This window comes from Hyaena hyaena, unplaced genomic scaffold (genome assembly GCF_003009895.1).
Source record: "Hyaena hyaena isolate Hyena2069 unplaced genomic scaffold, ASM300989v1 scaffold_1627, whole genome shotgun sequence".
Lineage (NCBI taxonomy): Eukaryota > Metazoa > Chordata > Mammalia > Carnivora > Hyaenidae > Hyaena > Hyaena hyaena.
The window spans coordinates 106,176-133,997 of NW_024082250.1; the positions used below are offsets into that span (position 1 = coordinate 106,176).

A 27,822-nucleotide genomic window follows, 5' to 3' on the forward strand; every position below is an offset into this window, starting at 1 on the left:
TTCTCTCGCTTTTGCTGACTTCTCTGTTCCAACTTCCTTGGAAAAACACATTTTCAAATTGCTTATGTGGCTCAGTTGGTTCAGTGTCTGACTTCAGCCCAGGTCATGATCTCACAGTTTGGTTCAGGAGTTTGAGATCTGCATACGGCTCTCTACGGTCAGTGCAGAGCCCACTTCAGATGCTTTGTCTTCCTCCCTCTCTCTCTCTCTCTCTCTCTCTCTCTCTCTGTCTCTCTCTCACAAATAAATAAATACTTTAAAAAACACATTTTCATTTACATCACTTAGGCTCCTTCCCCTTGGTGATTGTGGGTTTCCTGGGATCTAATGTCATGTGGAGAAAGCAAAGATCAGGCTGACTCTCAGCAAGTATTTCATGCAAATTTATTTATAGTTTATTTCCTACTGTCAACATATAGAGGGTTGTGATGATGCAATAGCATTTTAAATTATATACACAGTATATATTTCTGAATATCCTTCCTTTCCTCCCTATGCAATATAATAACATCTTGTAATGAAAAATTAGGACTATTGTCAAAAGATGCCCCAAAAAGTGAGCTTTTAGCTCATATCCCAAGTTTTCATGTCCCTCTTGGTTGTTCCTGTCATCTTACAAGTCCTTCTAGTCAGTTGTGGTAAGCAGAAATAATAGCCCCCAAATATGTTCGCATCCTAATGCCTAGAACCTGAGGATATGGTATGGTACATGACAAGGGAGAATTAGATGTGGTTGGAATTAAGATTGCTAATGAGCTGACTTTAAAATGAGATTATCCTGGCTTAGAGGCTGAGGCTGGTAAGATGAAGACAAGAGAGAGCTAGGGAACTAGCTTCAGCTTCACCTTCCTTACTGATCCAGCATGGGAGAGAAGTCAGAAAACTGTAAGGTTCCAGAGGATCTTTTCAATGGTTTGAAAGTTACAGATCCCCAGGAATCAGAGTGTGCTAGCCCTCCAGTTTCTAATACCAAAGGTCACCATTTCTAGAGCAAGCTGCTCAAGAATGTTGAAGCTCAATCCCAGAAGGACCAGAGAAAAGAGTTTTTCATGACCCTAGCACCTCATTTGAGAAGGAGGAGCCAGGAGTGGACAGGGTTGAGAACAAACCTGATGATAATGTGAATTACTCTGAACCAGATGAAGAATACCTAATAGAACTGGGGGGGGGGGGGGGGGGGGGACATGTCAGATGAAGAGAAACAGAAAAGAAGAGACCATTAGACTAAAGGAGGAGAGGAACATGCAGTTTAAGAAAGGAGATTATATAGAAGCTGAGAATTCTTATAGTCAAGCCCTTCAGATGTGCCAGTCTGCTTCCAGAAAGACAGGTCTCTTCTGTTTTCAAATAGAGCTGCTGCAAGGATGAAACAGGACAAGAAAGAGATGGCCATCAGTGACTGCAACAAAGCAATTCAGTTAAACCCAGCTATATCAAGGCAATATTGAGGAGAGTGGAGTTGTATAAGACTGAAAAGCTAGAAGAAGCCCAGGAGGACTATAAATCCATATTAGAAAAAGATCCATCAGTACATCAAGCAAGAGAAGCTTGCATGATATTACCTAAGCAGATTGAAGAACCAAATGAAGGGGTAAAGGCAGAGATGTTAGGTAAACTAAAAGATCTTAGGAACTTGGTTCTTTGACCTTTTGGACTCTCCACTGAAAAACTCCAGATAAAACAGGATTCCTCTACTGGTTCCTACTCTATCAATTTTGTTCAAAATCCAAATAATAACAGATAACAAAGTTAACAGTAGCTTTTTTAAAAATTTTGGTTTTTTAAAATTTATTTCTGAGAGAGAGAGAGAAAGAGAGAGAGAGAGAGAGACAGCCTGAGCAGGGGGAGGGTCAGAGAGAGAGGGAGACACGGAATCTGAAGCAGGCTTCAGGCTCTGAGCTAGCTGCCAGCACAGAGCCCAGTGCGGGGCTCAAACCCACGAACTAGGAGATCATGACCTGACCAAAGCTGGACGCTCAACCGATTGAGCCACCCAGGCACCCCAACAGTAGTTTTTAAAGCTGCCTTGGAGATTGTGTGTTGCTCGCTCTTAGGAAAGTGGAAGGCCTTGCCAATATTTAACCATTAAAAGCATCTTATCTCAAAGATAGGCTATCTGCTTGGGCCCAGTGCTCCCTTCTCCCTCTTGTTTTAGGATCAGGGTGAAATGCACTTCTGTTGTAATAAGCCTAATTTGATTTCCATTTTAAGGAGATGTCTATGCAGCTCTTACCCTTGATTTTGGCTGATCTTTGCTTTGTCCGGGTGGAAGCCTGCTTGTCAAAGTTGACCTCCCTAGCTATACACACAAGCCCAGCTAGAGTGTCTCCTGGCCCAAGCCAGGTTCAGAGACTACCCAGACATGATTCATGAGGTTCTCACCTGCTTCTCCCTCTCTCTGATTACTCACACTGCCCAGGCTGCCAGGCATGGGCTCCAGTGTCTCCTAGTTTCCTCTATAATAACAAACACTTTCTGTGATAGTCAGTAAGTAAGTAAGTAAATAAATAAGTAAATAAATAAATAAATAGCATGAGATAGCCCTGAATTATCTGAGTTGGCCAAATGTAATCACATGTAACCTTAAATATAGAAGAGGGAAGAGAGAAGGGCTTGAGACAGAGTTCAAAGTTTGATCACCGGAGGCCAATCATGCCTAATGAATAGAAGTAATGAAGACTCTATAAATCCCAAAAAGGACAAAGAAGTTCAGAGAGCTTCTGGGTTTGTGAATACATGGAAATTTGCAGAGAGCAGCGTGCTAAAAGAGGGCGTAGAAGCTATGCACCCTTTCCAGGCACCTTTCCCAATGTACCTCTTCCTTCTGGCTGTTCCTGAGTTACACCCGCTCAAAATTACATGAATAATCTACAGAGAAGACCCAGAGAAGGCTGTATGAAGATGAAGGAGAGATTGGAGTCACAGGATCAGAAGGCAAAGATTCTTGAAACAACCGAAGCTGAAGGAGAAAAGGGCTTCCTCAAGAAACAAGCCAAAACACACCTGGTGGAGAGTCCCAAATTTCACTATGAGTAGGAAAATAAAATAACCAGGGTCTCAACAAGAGAGACGAAGAGACATCATTCAAAGAACACTTCCTGAATGGACAGGCCCTGGACAGTCAAAGAGCCTTCTTTGGTACAGCAGCACTTGCAGGCGCAGAGTGCATAACAAGCTTTTAAAACTAACAAGAGGGGCGCCTGGGTGGCTTAGTCAGTTAAGCGTCCGACTTTCGCTTAGGTCATGATCTCGCAGTTCGTGGGTTCGAGCCCCGCGTCGGGCTCTGTGCTGACTGCCAGCTCAGAGCCTGGAGCCTGTTTCAGTCTGTGACTCCTTCTCTCTCTGACCCTCCCCTGCTCGCGCTGTCTCTCTCTCTCTGTCTCTCTCCTAGAAATAAATAAAACATTAAAAATAATTTTAAACTAACAAGAGATAGAAAGCTAACCAAAATGACAAAACCGAAGAACTCTCCTCCAAAGAAATTCCAGGAAGAAATGACAGCTAAAGAACTGCTCAAAACAGATATAAGCAACATAACTGAACAAAAATTTAGAACAATAGTCATAAAATTAATGGCTGGGCTTGAAAAAGGCATGGAAGACATCAGAGAAACTATAGCCACAAAAACTATGGAGGTTAAAAATAGTTGTGATAAATTACAAAATGCTATAAATGAGAGGCATAATAAAATGGAGGCATCCAATGCACGGATTGAAGAGGCAGAAAGGAGAATCAGTGATTTAGAAGACACAACTAGAGAAAAAGAGGAAGCTGAGAAAAAGATAAACTGATCCAGGAACACGAAAGGAGAGTTCAAGAGCTCAGCGATACAATCAAATGGAACAATATCCGTGTCATAGGAATTCCGGAAGAGGAAGAGAGAGGGAAAGGTGCTGAAGGAGTCCTGAAACAAATTATAGCAGAGAACTTACCCAATCTGGGAAAGGAAACAGACGCTGAAATCCAAGAGGCACAGAGAAGTCCCCTCAGATGTAACTTGAATCGATCTTCTGCACGACATGTCATAGTGAAACTGGTGAAATATAAGGATGAAGAGAGAATTTTGAGAGCAGCTAGGATAAAAGGGCCCAGCATACAAAGGGAAACCTATCAAAGTGGTGACAGACCTATCTACTGAAACTTGGCAGGCCAGAAAGGAATGGCAGGAAATCTTCAATGTGATGAACAGAAAAAATATGTAGCCAAGAATCCTCTATCCACCAAGCCTGTCATTCAGAACAGAAGGAGAGATAAAAGTCTTCCCAAATAAACAAAAATTGAAAGAATTCGTCACCACTAAACCAGCCCTACAAGAAATCCTGAGGGGGACTCTATGAGGGAAAGGTTGCAAGGAACGTAAGGTACCAGAGACACCACCACAAGCATGAATCCTACAAAGGACACAATGACTCTAAACCCATATTTTTCAATTAAAGCACTGAATGTAAATGGGCTAAATGCTCCAATCAAAAGGCATAGGGTAGCAGAATGGATTTTTAAAAAAATCCATCTATTTGCTGTCTACAAGGAACTCATTTTAGACTGGAAGACATCTTCACTTTTAAAGTAGGGGGATGGAGAAATATCTATCATGCTACTGGAAGTCAAAAGAAAGCTGAAATAGCTATACTTATATCAGACAAACTGGGCTTTAAAGTAAAGACAATAACAAGGGATGAAGAAGGGCATTAGAAAATAATTACAGGGTCTATCCGTCAAGAGCTGACAATTATAAATGTCTGTGGGCCAAATATGGGAGCACCTAAATATTTAAAACAATCACAAACAGAAACAATGTTATGGATAAGAATGTGCTAATAGCAGGGGACTTTAATACTCCACTTACAGCATTGGATAGATCAACCAGACAGAAAATCACTAAAGAAACAATGGACTTGAATGACACATCGGACCAGATGGATTTGACAGACATATTTAGAACTCTACATCCTGAGGCCATGGAATTCACTTTCTTCTCAAGTGCGCATGGCACATTCTCCAAGATAGATCACATACTGGGACATAAAGCAGCCCTCAATAAATATAAAAGAATTGAGATCCTACCACGCACACTTTCAGATCGCAATGCTATGAAACTTGAAATCAATCACAGGAAGAAGTCGGGGAAACCTCCAAAACCATGGAGGTTAAAGAACACCCTACTAAAGAACGAATGGACCAATCAGGCAATTAGGGAAGAAATTGAAAAATAGATGGAAACAAATGAAAATGAAAATACAACAATACAAACTCTATGGGATGTGGCAAAGGCAATCCTGAGAGGAAAGTACATTGCACTCCAGGCCTATTTCAAGAAATTAGAAAAAGCACAAGTACAATATCTAACAGCGCACCTAAAGGAACTAGAAGGAGAGCAACAGGAGAACCCCAAATCCAGTAGGAGAAGAGAAATAATAAAACTCAGGGAAGAAGTAAACAATATAGAAACCAACAGAACAGTTGGACAGATCAATGAAACCAAGAGTTGGTTTTTTGAAAAAATAAACAAAATTGACAAACCTCTAGCCAGGCTTCTCAAAAAGAAAAGAGGGAGCACTCAAATAGACAAAATCATGAATGAAAATGGACTGATTACAATTAACCCCTCAGAAATGCAAGCAGTTATCAGGGAATGCTATGAAAAACTATATGCCAACGAACTGGACAACTTAGAAGAAATGGACAAATTCCTAAACACACACTCTACCAAAATTCACACAGGAAGAGGTAGGAAATTTGAACAGACCCATAACTAGTGAGGAAATCGAATCAGTTTTCAAAAATCTCCCAACAAATAAGAGCCCTAGGCCAGATGGCTTCCTTGGGGAATTCTACTGGACATTTAAAACAGAATTAATACCCATTCTTCTCAAACTATTCCAAAAAATAGAAATCGAAGGAAAACTTCTGGACTCATTTTATGAAGCCAGCATCACTTTGATTCCCAAGCCAGACAGAGACCCAGTAAAAAAGAAGAACTACAGGCCAATATCCTTGATGAATACAAATGCAAAAATCCTCAACAAGATACTTGCAAATCAAATCCAACAGCACATAAAAAGAATTATCCACCAGAATCAAGTGGGATTCATTCCTGGGTTACAGGGCTGGTTCAATATTCGCAAATCAATCAATGTGATACTTCACATCAACAAAAGAAAAGATAAAAACCATATGATCCTGTCTATAGATGCAGAAAAAGCATTTGACAAAATACAGCATCCCTTCTTAATAAAGACCCTTGAGAAAGTCGGGATAGAAGGAACATATTTAAACATGATAAAAGCCATCTATGAGAAGTCCTCAGATAACATCATCCTCAATGGGGAAAAACTGAGAGCTTTCCCCCTGAGATCAGGAACATGACAGGGATGTCCACTCTCACCACTGTGGTTTAACATTGTGCTCGAAGTCCTAGCATCAGGCATCAGACAACAAAAGGAAATCAAAGGCATCAGAATTGGCAAAGAAGAAGTCAAACTCTCACTTTTCACAGACGACATGATACTCTACATAGAAAGGATACATAGTCCTCTACTGAGGACTGATGGGGTGGGGGGAGGGGGGAAATGGGCATGGAGGGGGGCACTTGTGGGGATGAGCACTGAGTGTTATATGGAAACCAACTTGACAATAAACTATTTGTAAAAAACAAAAACAAAAACAAAAAAAACCGTGACTCATTTATTCTTTGATCTCATCTTTAAATGACCTTGATCTCTACTGCACTTTAGCCAAACTCTTCCCACCACCTTAGTAGGAAAACTTGGAGCTGCTTTACATATAAAATATTAAATTTGAACATTGAATTATTTGCTGTCTTTCCCCTCTTCCCATTATGTAGAATCATTGACTCATAAATCTATCCAGTCTCTGTTCCTATCCATTTTTCTCCCAAATTTCTTTTGTCTTCATTCTTTTACCTCCAGGATTGATCTCATGTTTTCTCACTCTCCTACCAATATGCCCAAGGCTTTGCCGCAATGGCCTTCCAACCTATGATTCTAGCAAAGCTTCATTGTTGGATCAATACAACTAGCCACCTTCTGGACTTCACACTTTACATTTATTCCTCAATTCATTGTAATCTAGATTCTGTTCCCTGCACTCACTGACATTACATCACCAAAATCCTTCTTATCCCTAAGTTCAATGGATGGTTTTCAACACTTAATATTCTCTTCTTGTAGCTTCTGTGGTCCCCACATTTTTTCCTTCTATGTCTCTGGTTGTTGTTTGATATCTTTTTGGGACACTCTTTCTCTGTTATTTCCTTGATTGTCAGCGTTCGCTATGGGCTGTCTTCAGTCCTGTTCTCATCCATCACTTTTCTTCCCCTCTCTCCCCAATTTTCCCTTTCTTTCTCTCTTCTCTAATCTTGATTTTTTTCCTCAACTTTTCTTATTCATCTCATTTAGTCAATCTCATCCTTTTGTATATTAATATCCCATGAATTTCAGTCTCCAAAATATATCCATCTGCTCCCTCAATTTCTTCTCATGGGTGACCCACAGGTACTTCACACTTAGTGTGTTAAAAACTTCTCAAGTCTGTTTTTCTTTCTATATCCCCTATCTTAGTAAATAACTCAACTATACAACATGCTGTCCAAGCCACAAATTTAGGAAGGTTTAAACACCTTCATTTTCTTCATTTTCTTTTTTTTTTTAAAATTTTTTAATGTTTTATTTTATTTCTAGGAGAGAGAGAGAAAGAGACAGCGTGAGCAGGGGAGGGTCAGAGAGAGAGGAAGTCACAGACTGAAACAGGCTCCAGGCTCTGAGCTGGCAGTCAGCACAGAGCCCGACGCGGGGCTCGAACCCATGAACCACGAGATCATGACCTAAGTGAAAGTCGGACACTTAACAAACTAAGCCACCCAGGCGCCCCCATTTTCTTCATTTTCTATAGTCTATCAAAATCAATTCACATTCGAATTATCATATCTTTTAGATTCTGACTCTGAAGGAGATTTAAATCCATATAGTTTTTTCCAACTCCATTGTCTCTCTTAGACAGACTTTCATAACCTCCCACCTAACTATCTGTGGCCACTTCCTAACTAGTCTCCTTGCTTCTGGATTTGTATCCCATCACTCCATCTTTGCCTTTCCAAAATCCCCTCCAGCTGCTGCAAACACATGCTCACTATCTATTCTTCACCTATTGTGATATGATAGTTTTTAATATGACACCATCAATCTTCTGATCAGATTTTTCCATGGTTCTTCCTTTGATTTTGGATTAAGTGTAGATTGTTCATCATGTCTTTCAAGGTTCTGCATTATTGATTCATGCCTGCTAATTTCTTGGGCCTCATTCTGAACCTCTTCCCCCTGTTGAAGCATACATTTCAGCCAATCTAATTTCCCTGATAGTAGTTTTCCAAACTTGTCATCTTTCTTTTCTCCAGGTCTTCTCCTCTACCTCTGTTTTCTTCTCCCTTCTGAATGCTCTGTCTCTATGCTGTCCATGTCACCTTTTGCTTGTTTGAATTGTCTTGGGTCTCTGCTGACTTGTAACTTCCTAAAGTCTACCTTTCTAGACCCCTTAAATTTGGGTCTGATACCCCTCCTCTGTGCTTCTGTGGCACTCAGCACTCACCTTCATTGCAGTGTTTTTTCAAATCTTTATTCACTGTATCTCATAAATTCTTGCCATATATGTGTTGCACAACATTTTGATGAATAAGATGAATTATTGAAAAATGAATAATATGCTATCTCTTCCACTTGGTTCTGTGTCTCTTTTCTATTTTTGCCAATCTGAATGAATAGGTTTCTAAGACTTCTCACACTCATGGCTAAAGAATATATTTTGAGCACTGAATATGTGCCAACTATTATGTGTCATAATCGACCAAAAAAAAAAAAAATGTCCTGCATGCATTTAGGTGTTTCGAAAGGAAGGGGGGAAATCTCTATTTCCGAGAAACAGAAGCCCGACTATTCTTTGATAAATGTTTTTATTTCCCAGGGACTAGTAGCAACTCTCTTCCCAGTTCCAGATTAAATGTGAGAAGGAGTCCATATGATACAGAACCTGCTATTATGAGAGAGATGTCATGGTTCACTGGAACTAGGCTTTAGTTTGAAGTTAATGTGCTTGGGTTTCTATCCTCATTTGGCCATTTTTGGGGGCCACCCTCAAATACAATAAAGTGGGGAAAAATTGTATCTACCTCAAGAATTATTTGAAAGGTTAAATGAGCTCAGTGGTGTGAAAATTCTTTAAAAATAAATGAATCTCCAAATTAGTCCTCATTTATATTCCCAAAGGAGTTGACTACCTTGAGTATCTGGCAAAGGCACATCTCCACTGAGAATGGTTAAGGGAAATGCAATAATTATTCCCAAATTGTCCAACATCAGAAATCTGTGGCTTTAGTCCCATGGTTCCCAACCTGGCTGATAAAAATGGATGCTTCTGTTGTTGCCTTGGATCTGGTTAAAAAAAGAGGAGAGAGAGAGAGAGAGAGAGAGAGAGAGAGAGAGAGAGACCTCCTTCTCACTTGAGGGTTGAGCTTGTGCCTTTTTTTCCTGCCCCAGATTAAATCTTCTGGAGAGAAAATGAAAACTTAGTTCACATCCTGGGGCTGACAGTCCTTGAATTTATCACTCTGGAGCTTGGTAAGGGCAGTGCTTATAGACTTCTTTCCACAATAAATGTATGTGTATGGGGGGGAGTGTATGTGTGTGAATGGTCTGCTACATAAATCTACTTTTGCCAAGCACTTTTATAATTTTGTTGTATGATCTTAAATAACTTAGATGAATGTAATAATTATAATTCCTTGGAGGTTTGTACTTTGTAAGAAAATATTATCTCAGTTTTGCTGAATATATGGCATGTATTTAAACTATGAGCAAAACTTCCCAGGTTAAAAAATAACAATAATAACATAATCTTCATCATTTTGCAGATAGTTTTAAATATGCTTACATACAATTTTCTGTTATGTTCCAATATTCAAAAATTATATCATAAGATTTTTATGAACTAATTTTACTGGCTATTTGGTATTACTTCCAATGGATGTATACCACAGTTGCCTTAACTTTTTTTCACTTGCTGATAGAAATTAGGTATTCCATCAAAAACATTGACCAATATCCAGTCTGCTTTTGTCCTGGAGCCCTGAGAATTCACTGTATGAGGAATTATCCTTGTAGATCCTGTAGTTGGTATTCTAGGCTCTCTATTTGCTTTTAATCATCTGATTAAGGACTGAGGCAATACATCCATCCAAAGGTGTGGGGGTAGTTACAGCTCCCACCTTCTTCTTAATGAGGAGCACGTATCCAATGTCTCTTTTCCATCAAACCATGCTCTGCTAGAGGCAATATAGCACATGGGTTAGGAACATGGGTTTGAAATCAGATAAATCTGGGATTGAATGATCTGTCCATAATTTCATGCTGAATGATTTTAGGCAAACTACTTACACTCTGCAAGCCCTAGTTTCCAACTAGTTAAATGAGAATAATGTCTTTTTGTGTGTGTGTGGTCCTGTTAGCCTGAGATGATACAAAGTACATGTCACAGTAGCTGACATATTATTATTCACAGATTAAATATGTAATTAATGAATGATTGTTATTATAATGTTGTTATTATTAATATTGCCATCTAGACACATATCTTGAAGCCATAGATTTCCATTAATCTTCAAGCTTCCTGATTTGATTCCTAAAATTCTTGAGTGCTCTCAGGCAACAAGTACTATCTTACTCAAGGATGTAATTAATGAAGGTATGTAATATAGTATGAGCAAATAGTCTTTGCAGCCAGGGATCAAATCTCAAATTTACCAGATACTAGTGCTATATAACATTGGACAAGTTTCATCACTGAGTTCCAGTGTTCTTTTCTCTAAAATAGGATCTGGATGTCTATATTGAAGGTTGTGGGAAGAAATGGACAGTATTTGAAAAGCATCTGGTGCACATTAGGTGCTCAATCATATTTTATTACAATGTGACTATTTTTAGCCTTACAGCAGCCAAATTGCAAAGATGATAAATTTGTTCTGTGTCTACGACTTCTACTTCTATTCTGCCTGTAATCCCTAACCCTCTCCCCTCCTCACTTTGTCTGAGGAGGTCAGTGCCCTTGTTCTGCCATTCAAACCTGGTCCCCAAATATAAATGGGTCCCAGCCATCTCATCTCAGTGAGAGGGTTGGCCAAAGGGCTTTCTTGTCCAGGAGTATTTACTTTGGTTGGGAACTTAAAACCTTTTATCTCTTGATGAAAGAATTTCAGATGCCAGCAGCATTTTGAGGGTGATATTTTGTTGCTGGTGTTTTCTTAATAGTTTATTGTCAAGTTGGTTTCCATATAACACCCAGTGCTTATCCCCACAAGTGCCCTCCTCCATGCCCATCACCTCCTTCCCCTCCCCCCAACACCATCAGCCCTCAGTTTGTTCTCAGCATTCAAGAGCCTCTCATGGTTTGCCTCCCTCCCTCTCCCCAACTATTTTCCCCCTTCTTCTCTCTCATGGTCCTCCATTAGCTTCCTCCTAATCCTCCTATATGTGCAAACATATGGTATCTGTCCTTCTCTGCCTGACTTATTTCGCTCACCATAACACCCTTAAGTTCCATCCATGTTACTACATGTGGCCAGATTTCATTCTTTCTCATTGCCATGTAATATTCCACTGTATAGATAAACCACATCTTCTTGATCCATTCGTCCATTGATGGACACTTAGGCTCTTTCCATGTTTTGGCTATTGTTAAGAGTGCTGCTATGAACATTGGGGCACTTGTGCCCCTATGCATCAGCACACCTGTATCCCTTGGGTAAATTCCTAGCAGTGCTATTGCTGGGTCATAGGGGAGTTCTACTGTTAATTTTTTGAGTAATCTCCACACTGTTTTCCAGAGGGGCTGCACCAGTTTACATTCCCACCAACAGCGTAGGAATGTGCCCATTTCTCCACATCCTTGCCAGCATCTAGAGTCTGAGGGTGATATTTTGGATGAGGATACAGTCTCAATGTTGGTCTGGAAATCATACTACATAGGTATAATTTTACATGTTCCCCCTGAGAAAAACTGACCTAGATGATTTGAAAAATCTCAAGTAAATTAGAGAGTGTTCAATCACTCATTTCCCAATATCCACGAAGACTGTGGGGTCAGGGTTGGGTCCAAAGTGCTGGAATCTGCATAAAGATCTGTCTCTAGGACTAAGTAGCCAGCTACCTTTCATGTTTTTCTGAGAGACCTAATGGAAAAGCATTCATAAATATTCTAATTTGATATCTGGTCCCACACCTTCTAGGGAGCCAGTTAGCTACTTTGCTGTTGCCATTGAAAGCTATCATTCGATATGAATTTTCACCTACTGGATTAAACTGGTTTATTATTACACTCTTCTTTTCACTCCTATGGTGGTGGGAGGAACCAGGAATGGTGGACATGGTTGCCTTCTAAATCCAGTTGGTAAAGTGATGGTGAGGCCAAGTCCTCATCATAAACACGTCTGTTTCCAGGCTCTCTAGTTTACTCCACTGTTTTATTAGTTTATCTTTGTAAAAATACATTTTTTTGTTGTAGCCAATATACTTTTACAGTAATCTTTGATATGTTATAGTGAATCCCTGCCTTCTCTTTTTAAAAAAATGTGTAGATATATTGATAGATATTGATTTGGGTTAGGCAATAAGTCTCTTACAGGCTAGTTTGGAGACACTGAAAAAAATAATTCCTTTAAAAATTATTTTTAGATTTTTAGATCATACTTCTTTGAAGGTAATTCCATGTGGCAGCTAAATAACACGGGATTCCAGGATTATTAGGATGAAACCTGGATCTTGAACAAGACCTGTTGTAAGTTTCTTAAGAGGCTGCTGTGATTAATTCAACTGGATGTGACATCTTTCACTTGAACAACAAATTCATATTGTATATTTATTATTAATTGTCTATGATAGATTCTGAGTCTACAGCCAATGAACAAATCAGCAATAATCATGGAATGTGTCAAGAGTACAGGATTACTCTTGACAGCAGAATTAATACAGCAGAATTAAACATATTACTATACACAAAATTATGAAGGGCAATGAGATTTGTGATGTCAAGTAATTTGTTTTGCTTCCAAAGAACAAACTCTGGAGTCACAATGTTTGGGTCCAAATCCCAGCTGGTCATCTTACCTCAGTGACTGTGAGACTGCCTGCCTCAGCTAGCCCATCTGAAAAGTGGAAATTAACAATGGTACCGACCAAGGTCATATACATAAGACTATTGAATCAATTGCTACATGTGAGCTATTCAAACAGTGCATAAGGACAACATTCAATAAACATTAACTGTTAGTGTTAATCATTTGCAAAGACTGGCACTGAATTGAGAAAGAAAGTGATTCTATATCCTAAAGGTACACATTTTCTACATTTATTCAGCAAAAATATGTCTAAAATGTAAGAAGATATGGATGAAGACCTTCCCTAAATCTAAAGAACATCTCTATTATATTATGCCACAATGATCACTTTTTTATCCAGAAACATTCCACCTTCTCTTTTCAACTTTCCCCACTGGTCCCCTTCAGCTGATATACCAGTATGAGGAAGGAGAACCAGAGTAGTGTGTCCGAGTTCCTCCTCCTGGGGCTCCCCATCCGGCCAGAGCAGCAGGGCGTGTTCTTCGCCCTGTTCGTGGGCATGTACCTGACCACGGTGCTGGGGAACCTGCTCATCATCCTGCTCATCAGGCTGGACTCTCACCTCCACACCCCTATGTACTTCTTCCTCAGCCACTTGGCCTTCACTGATGTTTCCTTTTCATCTGTCACTGTCCCAAAGATGCTGATGAACATGCATACTAAGTACAAATCCATCCCCTATGCAGGGTGCATTTCACAGACATACTTCTTCATATTCTGTGCTGATTTAGACAGTTTCTTAATCACTTCAATGGCCTATGACAGGTATGTGGCCATCTGTCACCCTCTGCATTATACTATCATCATGAGTCAGAGAATCTGTGTCATGCTGGTGGTTGGATCCTGGGTCATTGCTTGTGCTTGTGCTCTTATGCATACCCTTCTCCTAGCCCGGCTGTCCTTCTGTGCTGACTACACCATCCCCCACTTCTTCTGTGATCTTGCTGCCTTGCTCAAATTGTCTTGCTCAGACACTTCCCTCAACCAATTGGTAATCTTTACCGCAGGATTAACAGCTGTTATGCTTCCATTCTTATACATTGTGGTTTCTTATGGCCATATTGGGGCCACCATCCTCCGGGTTCCTTCTGCCAAGGGCATCTGCAAAGCCTTGTCCACTTGTGGCTCTCATCTCTCAGTAGTGACTCTCTACTATGGAGCAATTATTGGTCTCTATTTTCTTCCCTCATCCAACAACACCAATAACAAGAACATAACTGCTTCATTGATGTACACAGTGGTCACCCCCATGTTGAATCCTTTCATTTATAGCCTGAGAAATAAAGACATGAAAGGGGCTTTAAGAAAACTCTTGAGTAAGAAAACATACTCTTCTACCTGATACTTACTTTTCTTTTAAAATATACATATTATCATATTTCTTCAATTACATGTAAACACAAATTATTGTAAATATAGCTCTCTTGTTCACCTTCCACACTGTCACTAAGAAATGCTTTGCTGACATTATCCTTACAGCTGTTGGGGAGAATAGTAAAATTCGATGTGCTTTATGGGATTTAATGTGTTCTTTTCTTGAATGATGGGATTGGAAAATACTTTGAAGATGCTGTGCCACCTTGGCTGGTATAATCAAATGGAAGCTATCAGGGTTGGCCTCTCCTCAGATTTTCAGATTGGTATAAAATATATTTGGTCTTTTATGCATCAGTTTCTAAGCAATTTTCCATTTTGGTAATGATGTGTCTCCTTCTTCACTCAGACATGCAGGTATTCAGGGAACTTTAGCCCTTCTAGAACTTCCAAGAAGAACATAGTGAATTTTACTTTTCTTACATAATAATTAACACACTGATTGCTTGTCCTTCAGGAATACAGCCCACATATCCTTTCTTCCCAAACAAATATATATTCAACAACAAAATGAATATCACCTCAGTTGTCTCAGGCACTGGTTTAAGAGCCTAACCTATGCATTAAGATCATCTAATTTAATTCTGACAACAACCCTAAGAGATATTTTGAGAAAACTCATGCTCAAAAAGATACTTTGGGAAAAATCATGCTCAAAACATGTCTTAACATCATAGTTAGTGAAGGAAGATTTGTATCTTGGCTGTCTGACTCCAGAGTGATTCAGCATGATAAGGGATGTAATTGTTTATATGGAATGCTGTGTCTTGGGGAGAAATAATTACTGTGAGAGAATATGAAAGACTTTCCCAGGGAAGGTGTTGCTTTACCTGAAACTTAACAAATGAGAATTATCCAGACACACAAAGCTCTATCTTGTCCTGGCTATAACAGGAAGAGGGAGCAGCATGTGCATGATATTAAACTGGAAGTTTCAACTGAGGTACCAAGATTTGATAGACTCCAGATGCCAAAGTGAGTTGTAACACACAAAAGGAAGATGTTTATAGGAAATACCCAACACTCAGTTTCATAACTCATCAGCCTCTTAACCCAGATATGGATCTAAAAATTGCTAAGAACTACAGTATTGGTGGATTTTTTTTCATCTCATAAAATGATGGTGGTTTTTTTTTTTTTTTTGAGAAAGCTGCACATTGAACACCAAATCCTCCCAAAAGAGAAAGGGGTGCTTTCCTTTTCACTTCAAGTTTAGTGGGAGAAGCTTGAAAAGAACCTTACAGAGAGTCTGATATATATCGCTCACCTGGATGACAGCAGTAGCAATAGGAAAAATGAAATAGTGAGAGAGGGAGAATTAAATTATAGAATAGAATTATGTTAGGGAAGTACCTTCCACTTCTTTTCACTGTGGGTCAATAAAATTTCCCTACCTGTGGAATCACTATGCTGTACACTTGAAACTAATGTAACATAATGTGTCAATTATACTTCAATTTAAAAAAGTTTCCTATGGACTACAACTGAGTTATGTGAAAGGGAAAACTGATGTGAAGCCATTTTCATTTCTCCCAAAGACCCATGAGCAAGTCTAGGAAACTCGAAGAGAGAAAAAAATCTGTAGGAAATTCACAATCACAAAACCAGGGGCTCCAGGGGAAACAATTACAGGAGGAAATATTCTTTTGTTATATCACAGAAGATGTGTGGGAAGGCAGCCTGGGAGATTCTGAATGTCCACTGGCCCAGAAGGGACAAAAGAATGAGTCCGATCTAACCGTCATCCAGGTCAGGAGAAGTCAAAACCTTTTTAATATGATAGACACCAAAGGAACATATTACTGTCACCCCTTTGTCAAGCTTTATCCCAGAGGGTGCGTTCAGCAACTGTTACTAGACTTCAGAAAAACGAGGAAAGGGATAGATAACCTACTATTATGACTCCTTTTTTGAACTTCAGATTCTTGCCTGCCTGGATCCAATGAGGAAATTTAACTATAGAATTGAGACACATTTGTGATAAAAAGTAATCTTTACCCTTTCTAATACCTAAAGGTTAGAAAAGAATTTACGGGATCCATGAGCTTTTTATTCAGCAGAAGAGGAAAACAATCCTCAAATAAATAAATTTTCAAAGAATAACAGATAATGTCACTTCCTGAGTAGTAGGTGTTCAACATCCCAGGTATTATGTATAATATACCAATTTATTATTTTCTTCTATTTATAATATTATAAATTTTTATAATATTTTTATAAATATTTTTATAAATTTTTAAATAGTTTATTGTCAAGTTGGTTTCCATATAAAACCCAGGGCTCATCCCCACAAGTGCCCTCCTCCATGCCAGTCACCCCCCTTCCCCTCCCCCTCATTTGCCCTCAGTTTGTTCTCAGCATTCAAGAGTCTCTCATGGTTTGCCTCCCTGTCTCTCTCCCACTGTTTTTCCCCTTCTTCTCCCCCATGGTCCTCCGTTAAGTTCCTCCTAATCCTCCTATACGTGCAAACATATGGTATCTGTCCTTCTCTGCCTGACTTATTTCGCTCAGCATAACACCCTCAAGGTCCATCCATGTTGCTACACATGGCCAGATTTCATTGTTTCTCATTGCCATGTAGTATTCCATTATTGTTTAAAAGACTGTTTACTCCTTCTTCTTCACTTCAATAGCAGGAACATACATTTGTACTCCACTCATATTACTTACACTGTTCCTTGTGACATAAAGGCTTTTTTGTACCCCTGTGTATCAGTTACAGTTGCTACAGAAAAATGCTGGATGACAAATGGTCACAGTAGCTCAGAAGTATTGACCAACAAGCATTTATGTTACTTATCAATCTGAAGGTTGTTTGGAGCTTGGCTGATCTAGCTTGGGACGGTTGTATTTTTCTGGACTCAGCTGATCTCACTGGTGTTTCTGTGGCCAGCTGCAGGTTGGCTGACCTAAAGTGCACTCGTGTAGGGTGGCCCTGTCCCATGCATCCCTCCTTCTGGTCTGGGACTCGCATATGGACACTCTCAGACTCTTACTCAATCCTCCTTTCTTCTCCTGATGCCATATGCTAGACTGTTGCTAACTTAGCATTGTTATCAGCTACTTCTGAGCTTTTCCTGCATTGCAGTGGCAAGGCTAGAAGCTACATTTTCCAGATTTTTCTTTTCTGTATTGTTCTTGTTTAATGTCTTCCAATGAGAGGAACTCATGAGGAGTTTAGAAGACAAGAGAAGAAGCCATTATTTTCTGGAGGTAATTAGAACCTGAAATATGGGTAGATATAAGCTTCACAGTAGTTTCCCATTGAACTAAGAGCCACCTGCGTTATGCAGGAGACCAAGACATTTGGGGACTTTTTCAATGATTCTTGAGATTTGCAGCACTTCCCACTAATCTTTGAAACCATCTATTTTATGCTCACACTGAAATCTTTAGTTTTGGGCTTTTTAGTCTTCAAGCACAAGTTCCCAGACCTCTGTTCCTCACCTCTTGCAACAGTTGTATAAGCAAGAACTTTTGTTCTTCTCTTCTGAACAATTCTTACTGATAGACTTTTACTTTAAATTTACCCATTATTTACCTGTATCTTTTTTTTTTCTTTTGAGTACAGATGAAATTACCTAATTGATACTTTCATTTGCAGCCAAGAACATCTACTGCAGAGTAGTGGAGACAGAATGAACTTTTAAAACATTAATTTTTAAAACTTCATTATTAATATGAAGAAACATTAAGATGAATCTACTTCACACAACATTAAAAGTAATCCAGGTATTCAAGGACTTTCAAGGACTGAATACAAAGTTTTAAAATTTTATATAAAAATGTAGCACATTGTCTTCAAGTATGTGACACAAGGAAGTTCTTTTTATTTTTCTTTTAAAAACTCTCCTTCCTCTATGCATTTATCCTTCTCTGCATTAAGCTCTGAACCCTATTGATGATTAATCTTTTGTCGGCTCTACAGTTTGCTTTCTCTAGAGTTTCATATAGTAAGAATCATACCATATTTAGCCTTCCAGACTGGTTTCTTGGTACAACTACTTTATAGAAGAGTTTAGCAGTGATAGTTACATAGAACATCACATGCTTACAATTCAGTAATTCTTCTGAGTATATAATTTACAGAATTTATTGCATATATGCACTAGATGATGTACAAGAATGTATGTAGCATCATTGATCAAAATAGCAAAATGCTGAAAACAAACAAAATAGCCATAAAAAATAGAACAGACAAGTGTGTGATAGTCTCACTGTGGAATGTAATACAATAGGAATGAGTTCACATCACAAGGATGATTCCAGACAACAAAGGCAAAACCTAGAAGAATAAATATATTGTTATTTCATTGATACACAGTTCTAGAGCAGGCTAAGTTGAAGGAACAGTATAATGTGCTAAAACTATTATTTTTCTTTTCAAATTTTTATTTAAATTCTAGTTAGTTAACATACAGTGCAATAATGGTTTCAGGAGAAGAATTCAGTGATTCATCACTTGCATACATACATACATCACTTATATACAACACCCAGTGCTCATCATAACAAGTGGTCTCCTTAATACCTATCACTCATCTATCTCATCCTTCACCCACCTCCCTCCATCAACCGTCAGTTGGTTCTCTATCTTTAAGACTCTCTTACTGTTTGTTTCCCTCTCTCTTTTTTCCCATCCCATATGTTTATCTGCTTTGTTTCTTAAATTCCACATATAAGAGAAATCATATGGCATTTGTCTTTCTGAATGACTTACGTCACTTAACATAATACTCTCTAGCTCCATCCACATCATTGTAAATGTTAAGATTTCATTCTTTTTGTTGACTGAGTAATATTCCATTGCATATGTATACTACATCTCCTTTATTTATCAGTTTTTGGACATTTAGGCTTTCTCCATAGCTTAACTATTGTAGGTAATGCTGCTATAAACATCAGTGTGCATGTACCCTTTTGAATCTGTATTTTTGTATCTTTTGAGTAAATCCCTAGTAGTGCATTTCCTGGCTCATAGGATAGTTCTATTTTTTTTTAACTTTTTGAGGAACCCCATTCTGTTCTCCAGACTGGCTGCACCAGTTTGCATTCCCAACAACAGTGCAAGAGAGTTCCCCTGTCTCCACATCCTTGCCAACACCTAGTGTTTCTTGTATTGTTAATGTTAGCCATTCTGACAGGTGTGAGGTGGTACCTCATCATAGTTTTGATTTGTATTTCTCTGATGATTAGTAATGTTGAGCATCTTTTCATGTGTCTGTGAGCCATCTGATGTCTTTATTTTTTAAATAAAGTTAGTTTATTTTTAAAATCAAGTTAGCATACAGTGGATGTCTTCTTTATTTATTTATTTATTTTTAATGTTTTATTTATTTCTAGGAGAGAGAGAGAGAGAGACACAGCATGAGCAGGGGAGGATCAGAGAGAGAGGGAATCACAGACTCTGAAACAGGCTCCAGGCTCTGAGCTGGCAGTCAGCACAGAGCCTGACGTGGGGCTCGAACCCACGAACCGCGAGATCATGACCTAAGCGAAAGTTGGACGCTTTACCGACTAAGCCACCCAGGCGCCCCATTGGATGTCTTCTTTAAATAAAAGTAGGAAATATTGAAATATTAAAAATATGGGATACTTTCTTTTTCTTGGAAATTAAAGAGTATCTATTTTTTTCAAAATGAGTAACATTTTTCCAGTTATTAAACTAATACATGCTATCAAAACTTAAAACAATACTGAAAATTATGAAGAAGAAAGTAATAATCACCCATAACACTAATACTCCAACAAAACACTATGAACATTAAGACATAGTTCTATGCATATACATATGTATATATACTTAATGGTTATTTATGTAAAAATTATTAGGTACTTTATTTTTTATTTTTTTATTAGGTACTTTAAACAAAAGAGGAAGATAACAGTTGCAGAGGAGACAAGGGACTTCAACAAATTGTTAGTTTTCTACTACTTAAGCCTAGAGACTGTTAAATGAATATTTCTTTTCATATTTTAGGGTGTGATTATATGTATATATAGACACATACACATTCACACATACAACATACCATGTTTATATACATATATATTCAAACTATATGTATATATGTCAAATATGCTTTTTTGTATGGTATTTCAATATTTTTTAAAGTTTAAATAAAACATACAGTAAAATTGGTAAGAATGTTAATCAAGTTTGAAAACTATCCAAGTAATCTAAGAACTCAGGATGGACCTGACATATACAGCATTGTAAGTATTACTTCTGCTAAACATTGCTAGTTGAGTGTCACTGGACTACTTACTAAGACTCTCTTAATATGAATTTCCTCTTTTATACCAATTACCAGGATTAAATGAAATACTAAATATGGAAATATTTGTCACAGCTATTGGCTTGTAGTTATATCTGCCTTGAGCAAAGATAGTTTCTCAGGGACTAAAAGTAACATCAACATTTCAGATGAAAACATAAGACACTATACGTACATGGGACAAGGGTGTACTTTTTTGAAAAATTCAGATACGTTTGGACGAAGTACTGCCTAAGTTCACTTCAGGTCTAGGTTTTTGATATTCCTCCTAGGAATTCTTAGGTTCAGCCTTCATACCCTAGAAGGCTGAATTCTCTTGCACTGGACTGGTTGCTCATAGACACATGGTCACTTAGAAAACCACTTCAAAACCTCTATTCTCACTACCACACTTCACTCCCAATTGGCCATCCCAAGACACAGTTTCCATCAAGTTTGAGTTCACCATCTGAGGCCTGTACCAGACCTTTCTAGACCTTTTTTTTTGAGGGGAGGGAGGCATTAAAAAAACCAGTTCATTTCAATTTGTGACTAGATCCACTCAATTTAAGGAAAAAACAGTGATGTATCATGTTACCATCACCCTATAAACATAACTGAAAACCAAAGTTTGGACAAGTGATAAGAAATTAGGAACAAAAATAAAACTCAATTTCTAATGAATGTCATTCATAATAATAAATTTCAAATGAACTACCAAATTAAATGCAAACTAAAATCATGAAACTACCAGAAGGAATATTTTGTTATCTTGAGAAGGGAAAAGCTTTTCTATATAAAGTTTGTAAATTATTTTTTTCCACTTTTATTTATTTATTTACAAATAGATTATTGTCAAGTTGGTTTCCATATAACACCCAATGCTCATCCAAAAATTATGGAACGCTTCACAAATTTGCATGTCATCCTTGTGCAGGGGCCATGCTAATCTTCTCTGTATCGTTCCAATTTTAGTATATGTGCTGCCAAAGCGAGCACTGTAAATTATTTTTAAAAATAAAAAGTAGAAAGAATGAAAGCTATGACTGCACAAACATTTAAAATGAGTGTAGTTCAGGGGATATCATATGAAAAAGAAGAAAAAAACATTTAAGAAAAGATGGTTGTGCAGATACGTTTTTTTTACCTATGACTCTAAAATGAATAAAGAAACTAAACAGAGAAGAAAACTAAGTCCAAGCTGAAAAAGAAACTAAAAAAAGAGTGCCACATCAAGATTTACTAAAAAGCAATTCAGAGAAGAAAGGATATTCACATTGCATGCCTTATTTCCAATTAGTAGGGAAAACAGCACTCAACATGATGAAAATAGTCCTCTACTGAATAGATGTCCCAGCGCTCCTTTCATATCCCGATTCCTCAGACTGTAGATAAAGGGATTTAGCATGGGAGTGACCAGAGTGTACAATATGGCCACAATGACATCCTTGTCATTGGAATTATGGGATGAAGGAAAGAAGTACAGTCCAATAATTGCTCCATAGTACAGAGATACCACAGAGAGGTGAGAACCACATGTGGACAGAGCTTTACAGATTCCTTTGGTTGAGGGAACCCTCAGGATAGTGGCCCCAATGCAGCCATAAGAGACCAGGATGCATATGAATGGCAGGGTAATGACCACCACTCCCACAGTAAGGATAACCAGCTCATTGACTGTGGTATCTGAGCTGGAGAGCTTAAGTAAGGCAGAGAGGTCGCAGAAGAAGTGGGAGAGAGTGTTGTCTCCATGGAAAGAGAGACGAGTCAGGAGGAGGGTATGCAAAAGAGCACTAGCACAGGAGAGGACCCAGGACACAATTACTAGCAGGAAACACAGGTTCGGATTCATGATAGTGGTATAGTGGAGGGGGTGACAGATGGCCACGTACCTGTCATATGCCATTGATGTGAGAAGGAAGCTGTCAAGATCCCCCAAAAATAAGAAGAAATACAGCTGAGAAATGCATCCAGCATATGAGATGGATTGACTCTGTGTTTGCATGTTTATGAGCATCTTTGGAGCTGTGACTGATGAGAAAGAGATGTCAGTGAAGGCCAAGTGGCTGAGGAAGAAGTACATGGGGGTGTGGAGGCGAGAGTCCAGCCTGATAAGCAGAATGATGAGCAGGTTCCCTAGCACCGTGGTCAGGTACATGCCCAGGAAAAGAGTGTAGTATATACCTTGCTTCTCTTTCCACATGGAGAGCCCTAGGAGGAGGAACTCAGACACACTGCTCTGATTATCCCTCTTCATACTCTTTTCTCTTTTGCTGGAGATGGGGGTGGGGGAGGAAGATAGTATGTAAAAGAATGAGAAATCATTGTGACTATCACATTATGGAAACATGGTTTTGAATTAATCAGTACATAAATTTTAACCTCAATAACTCATACTGTTTGCACCACTAATGGGCTGGTGATGGTTTGACATCAGGATATTAAGTGTTCACCTAGAAACTGACACAGCCTTTTTTGGAGAATCCTTCAAACATTAGAATGATGATCAAACCAGATCAGATTCTAACTTGAGGATTCCAGGAGTTCATGATAGAAATCTGAGATTAGGAAATTGGAGTGCAAGGCTGTCAGTAAGCTTTGGGAAATCCTAGTAGAGGCTCTCCAATTGGTCTTTTGGCCTTTTTTAACCTTCCCCATGCCTCTCACATGTGCTTTGGCTAATATTTTATTTCCATGAATTGGATCAAAATAAGACAACTCAGTGGTGCCCTGGATCTCCCAGAAATCAACATCTGGAGGCTTGGTGGAAACATATGTGCAACTGGTCAAGGAAAGGGCTTTAAGGACAAGAATCTTTGTCAATAACATAGATCTAATGACATACCTTGTAATATAGTCATCAGTCTTAAAGGAATTTCTTTAAGAAAATTCCTTCCTGCTCCTCAAAATTTTCTGTCTACCATCACTCTTGCTAAAGAAATTTTCATGGAATGTGGAGGAAGAGTCCATTTTTCTTCCAAATTCTCACCTTATTCCCTGAGTTCTAACCAGATCACTCTTATTCCAGTTCTCAGAATGCCAGGAAATATTTTGGCTTTTCCAGTCATATTCTGGATATGCCAAAGAATAACATTTTTGTGTTTCTCCAACATAATTTACCAAATAACCCCTCCTTTTTCACAGTTCCTAAACCTAGGTTTTATGCCAGTGATTCATAGCCAAGTTTTTCTTGTCATATCCTAATACTTATATTTTGCTAATACTATCATTTATCTCTTTATTCTTTAGATTAGTTAGTCTTAGACCTGCCCATGTGAACATTCACAAAATTATAGGGAAAGAGAACATGATAGTCTGTCTACTAAAATAATAGGTTTCACACACTATATAAAGACTTATTCAGTCTAAAGGTCTTTTTCTCTGAGAGTGTGTCTCACTATAGGACCTACATTCATCTTGGAGCTTACCTAAAGTTTACATTATGTACCAATTCTCCCAATGTGACTGAAATTATCTCTTTAATTTCTATGTTCTTCAGTCCACTCCACTAAAAATCCTGTTAATTTAATATTGTTACCTGAGATGAATCACACATTCAGTGTTTGCTAGTCATTACCATGTTAATAATAGTCAGTTTATCACAATAAAACTGTTCACTAGCTGTCTGGTGGACATTTAGGTTGTTTCTAATATTTTTCTATTTCCAGCAATGTTTAATTAATAATATCATTCATATGCCATTTTGCACATTAGCATACATATCTGTAGCAGAAATTCATAGAATGGAATTGGAGGATATATATATTCACAATTTTTATAGATACTATCAAAGTACAAGAAACTTAGGTAGTGGTGAGGAAGCCTGTTTTTATGGGTTCTTTAAAAGGATCCCTGAATTATAAGAGTCTATCATGTGAAGATTACAAAAATGAGCACCCTAGTTAAGTGTTTGGACTTGATATTTGAGGAACAGACAAAATTCAGGAGCATGGCCAGCATGGAAAACTTATGGGGTTGGAGAATTACCTAGGAGCCAGATTGTAAAAGTCCTTTTGTGTATAATGGAAAGTTTTTATTCTATCCTCAGAGAAACAGAACACCCATGGAAAGGTTTAAGTAAAGGGGAGAAGGAAAAAATTTTAAATACGATACTGGCTACTGCATACAGAACAGACTATAGCAAGGCTAGAGTAGCAGCAAGCATCTGACAGGAGGCTATTGGCATAGTTCAAGTATAAAATAACACCTGCCTACACCTCAGTCGTGGCAGAAGAGATGAAGATAATAACAGATGTGGGATAAAATTGGGAGGAAAAAACAATAAGACTTAATGAAATATGAGCAAGAGGAGACATGTATTTCACTATCCCCTCAAAAATTAGATAGAGGATCATCAGGGATAAATTATTCTACATGGATCTGTCTGTTATACTTTGGTGTGAAGCAGGTAAAGTCATGCTGAGGATGAGTAGCACATGCCAGATGCATGCACACACACACACACACACACACACACACACACACACACGTAATCGTGCTACTGAATATAATTTCTACTCCTTCTCTGAAATTGCCTCTTAGATGATGAGTACATATACCCTTAGTTAGAGGTGTGGGAAGGTTCTTCCTTTTCTCTTTAGAAGACACAGAATGCAATGAAGCAGGTAGAGTCTCTGAGGGTCTCAAAGATGAATTGCAATGGAGAAAGGAATTATCAGTTCAAAACCAAATTAAATATATATAGTGTTATACACTTGTTCACAATCCCTGAGCAATAGGCATGGGTTACAGCTTTACAAATCATGGAGAGGACCCAGGGGGTATGTGTGTGGAGGGGGACTCCCCACTCCCAGCTTCAAATTAGAGAAAAACAGGATATAATTGTTTCATTGCCTTTGGTTCCCTTAAGGGAAGAACTGTTGCTAGCAGGCAATAGGAGAGTTCATCTTTGAGGAATGATGATAATAAGCACAAAGCAGCTACTAGGAACTTGGTGATTCACAAAGCTTTTTGCCTTCTCAGTTTGCACTGGGGTTCACAGTCCATAACAAACCAAACTGGTGCTCGAGTGTATTAACCTACGCCTCTTGTTTCCGAATTCCATGTTATTCCAAGAACGCCAGAAATACTCTAATACTTTCACTCTCTCATCAGGAGATCAAGGGACTTTATATACTATCACCACAACTGGACCCTGTAGAATAGAATGCAATTTCTATAAACCTTGGTCTCTTGTCCATAAGCTATGGAATCAGCATTCCCTTGGTGCAAGTTTCTTTTTTTTTCTTAAATACTTTATTGTCAAGTTGGTTTCCATATAACACCCATTGCTCATCCCCACAAGTGCCCTCCTCCATGCCCATCACCCCCTTTTCCCTCCCCCCCACCCCCATCAGTCCTCAGTTTGTTCTCAGCATTCAAGAGTCTCTCATGGTTTGCCTCCCTCCCTCTCCCCAACTCTTTTCCCCCTTCTCCCCTATGGTCCTCCGTTAAGTTCCTCCTAATCCTACTATACGTGCAAACATATGGTATCTGTCCTTCTCTGCCTGACTTATTTCACTCAGCAAGAAACTTGCTTCACTTCAGCAAGACCTGGCTCTGGAGCTGGCTCTAGCTCTATGGCCAGTGCTATAGATAATGCTGGAGCCAGCTCTAGCTCTGAGGTTGGCTCTAGCTTAAAACTGTTGCTAATTCCAACGGGAGCTGATGGCAGAGCTGAGGGTACTGGAGCTGCTCCAGGTCTGGAGCTGGTCATAGATTCAGCCCTAGAACTGGCACTAGAAGTGGAAGTGGAGGACTCGCTGACATGAATAGCTTTCCATTTGCCTTTCCAAAGACAGAAGATATCACAGCACAGACCCTACCCCCAGGAATTCTCCTCAGACAGCAGCCTACCAGGTGAGTGGCCAGAGGCTATTTTTTGGTTCCTGGCCCAACACCAGCCTCTGGAAACTTTTCCTAGTGTGACTCAACCTCATTCCACTCCTCAAGTGCACACACGCACCAAGCCCCCAATTCTCCACTCCCTCTCTGCCCCAATAGTCTCTGGACACTCCAGCTGGGCCAGGAAAAGGTGGGCATGGTGCTCCATATCTAATCTGGGAAGGTTGAGCTGTGCATACGTCACCAACTGCATTAGGCCAAGAAAGTGCAGAGGCTGACAGTACTGGTGCAGCCGTGTACTTGTGCAGCCAGGTGCCCAGGATGGAGGAGATAGAGCTGGGGGTAGGTGAATGTGCAGCAGAGTCAAAGGCCTGACATCGCCTCCCATACCACTTTCCCACAACACCCCTGCAGGGACTGGGCTCCTGTGCTGTCCCCTCCCAACCCAAAGGCCCGCTCCTCACCCCATCCACTCTGGTTGTCCTGGCAGCCAGAACACTGGTCACTGGGCAGGGGCTGACAAAGGGGCTCCAGCAGAGGAAGCCCCTGCTAAACCATCTGAACACCTCTGCCCTTCTTTAGTAAGGCCCACATACTTCTCTATTGGTCTCCCTGGGCCCCCCCCACTGGAACATAAAGCATATGAGAACAGGAGGCATAGTGTCTGTTCTCTTCACTGCACTGCACTGCACTCAGTAGGTGCTCCATGAAGATCTGAAAGGTGAGGGACCAGAGGCTGACCTCCTGCTCAGGTGTCCCAAAGCCCTCATAGATCCTCAGCCTGTAGCTTATGACACAAGTGGGTCTGTCCACAGCTCCGAAGCCCCACCCCAGTGCTCTGACCCTCCTGCGGCTTCCTTGAGCCACACACGGAGTTTTGTAGATCCCTAACTTTTTATAGCATAGTTACAGATTTATCAATTTTATTGATTTTGTCAAACAGCCAGCTTTTAGTTTCATTGATTTTCCTTGTTTATTTCCTGTTTTCAACATCACTGATTTCTACTCCATTTTTTTCTTTCTCTCATAGTTTATTGTCAAGTTGGTTTCCGTATAACACCCAGTGCTCATCCCAACAAGTGCCCTCCTCCATGCCCATCACGCCCCTTCCCCTCTTCCCCACCCCCATCAGCCCTCAGTTTGTTCTCAGCATTCAAGAGTCTCTCA

At 39.3% G+C, this 27,822-nt stretch overlaps 2 protein-coding genes, 1 non-coding gene and 1 pseudogene across 4 annotated transcripts in view; 2 read left to right on the plus strand and 2 right to left on the minus strand.

The window, feature by feature from the left end:
* Positions 1-798: 798 nt before the first annotated feature.
* On the plus strand, positions 799-1,744 carry LOC120226168 (annotated as a pseudogene).
* A 7,315-nt stretch (positions 1,745-9,059) lies between these two features.
* The window catches only part of LOC120226162 (olfactory receptor 1J1-like), an 81,446-nt gene continuing 62,683 nt past the window's right edge, over positions 9,060-27,822 (plus strand). Inside the window, exons 1-2 of one of the 2 annotated variants that reach the window (XM_039224356.1) lie at positions 9,060-9,067; positions 13,580-14,522. In XM_039224356.1, the coding sequence (XP_039080287.1) occupies positions 9,060-9,067; positions 13,580-14,522 (951 nt within the window). Of the gene's footprint in view, positions 9,068-13,579; positions 14,523-27,822 lie in introns of those variants that run through there. The other variant, XM_039224355.1, reaches the window with a different exon arrangement.
* LOC120226179 lies at positions 21,704-21,810 on the minus strand. Its single transcript, XR_005526951.1, has one exon. It is a non-coding gene; the product is annotated as a U6 spliceosomal RNA (small nuclear RNA).
* Positions 22,127-23,095, minus strand: LOC120226160 (olfactory receptor 50-like). Its single transcript, XM_039224353.1, has one exon. The coding sequence runs from the start codon at positions 23,066-23,068 to the stop codon at positions 22,127-22,129; it is 942 nt and encodes a 313-aa protein (XP_039080284.1). The 5' UTR covers positions 23,069-23,095.

Bases quoted from the DNA above. Each gene is read 5' to 3' on its own strand.
- LOC120226160 (XM_039224353.1), bottom strand. From the start codon at position 23,068: ATGAAGAGGGATAATCAGAGCAGTGTGTCTGAGTTCCTCCTCCTAGGG.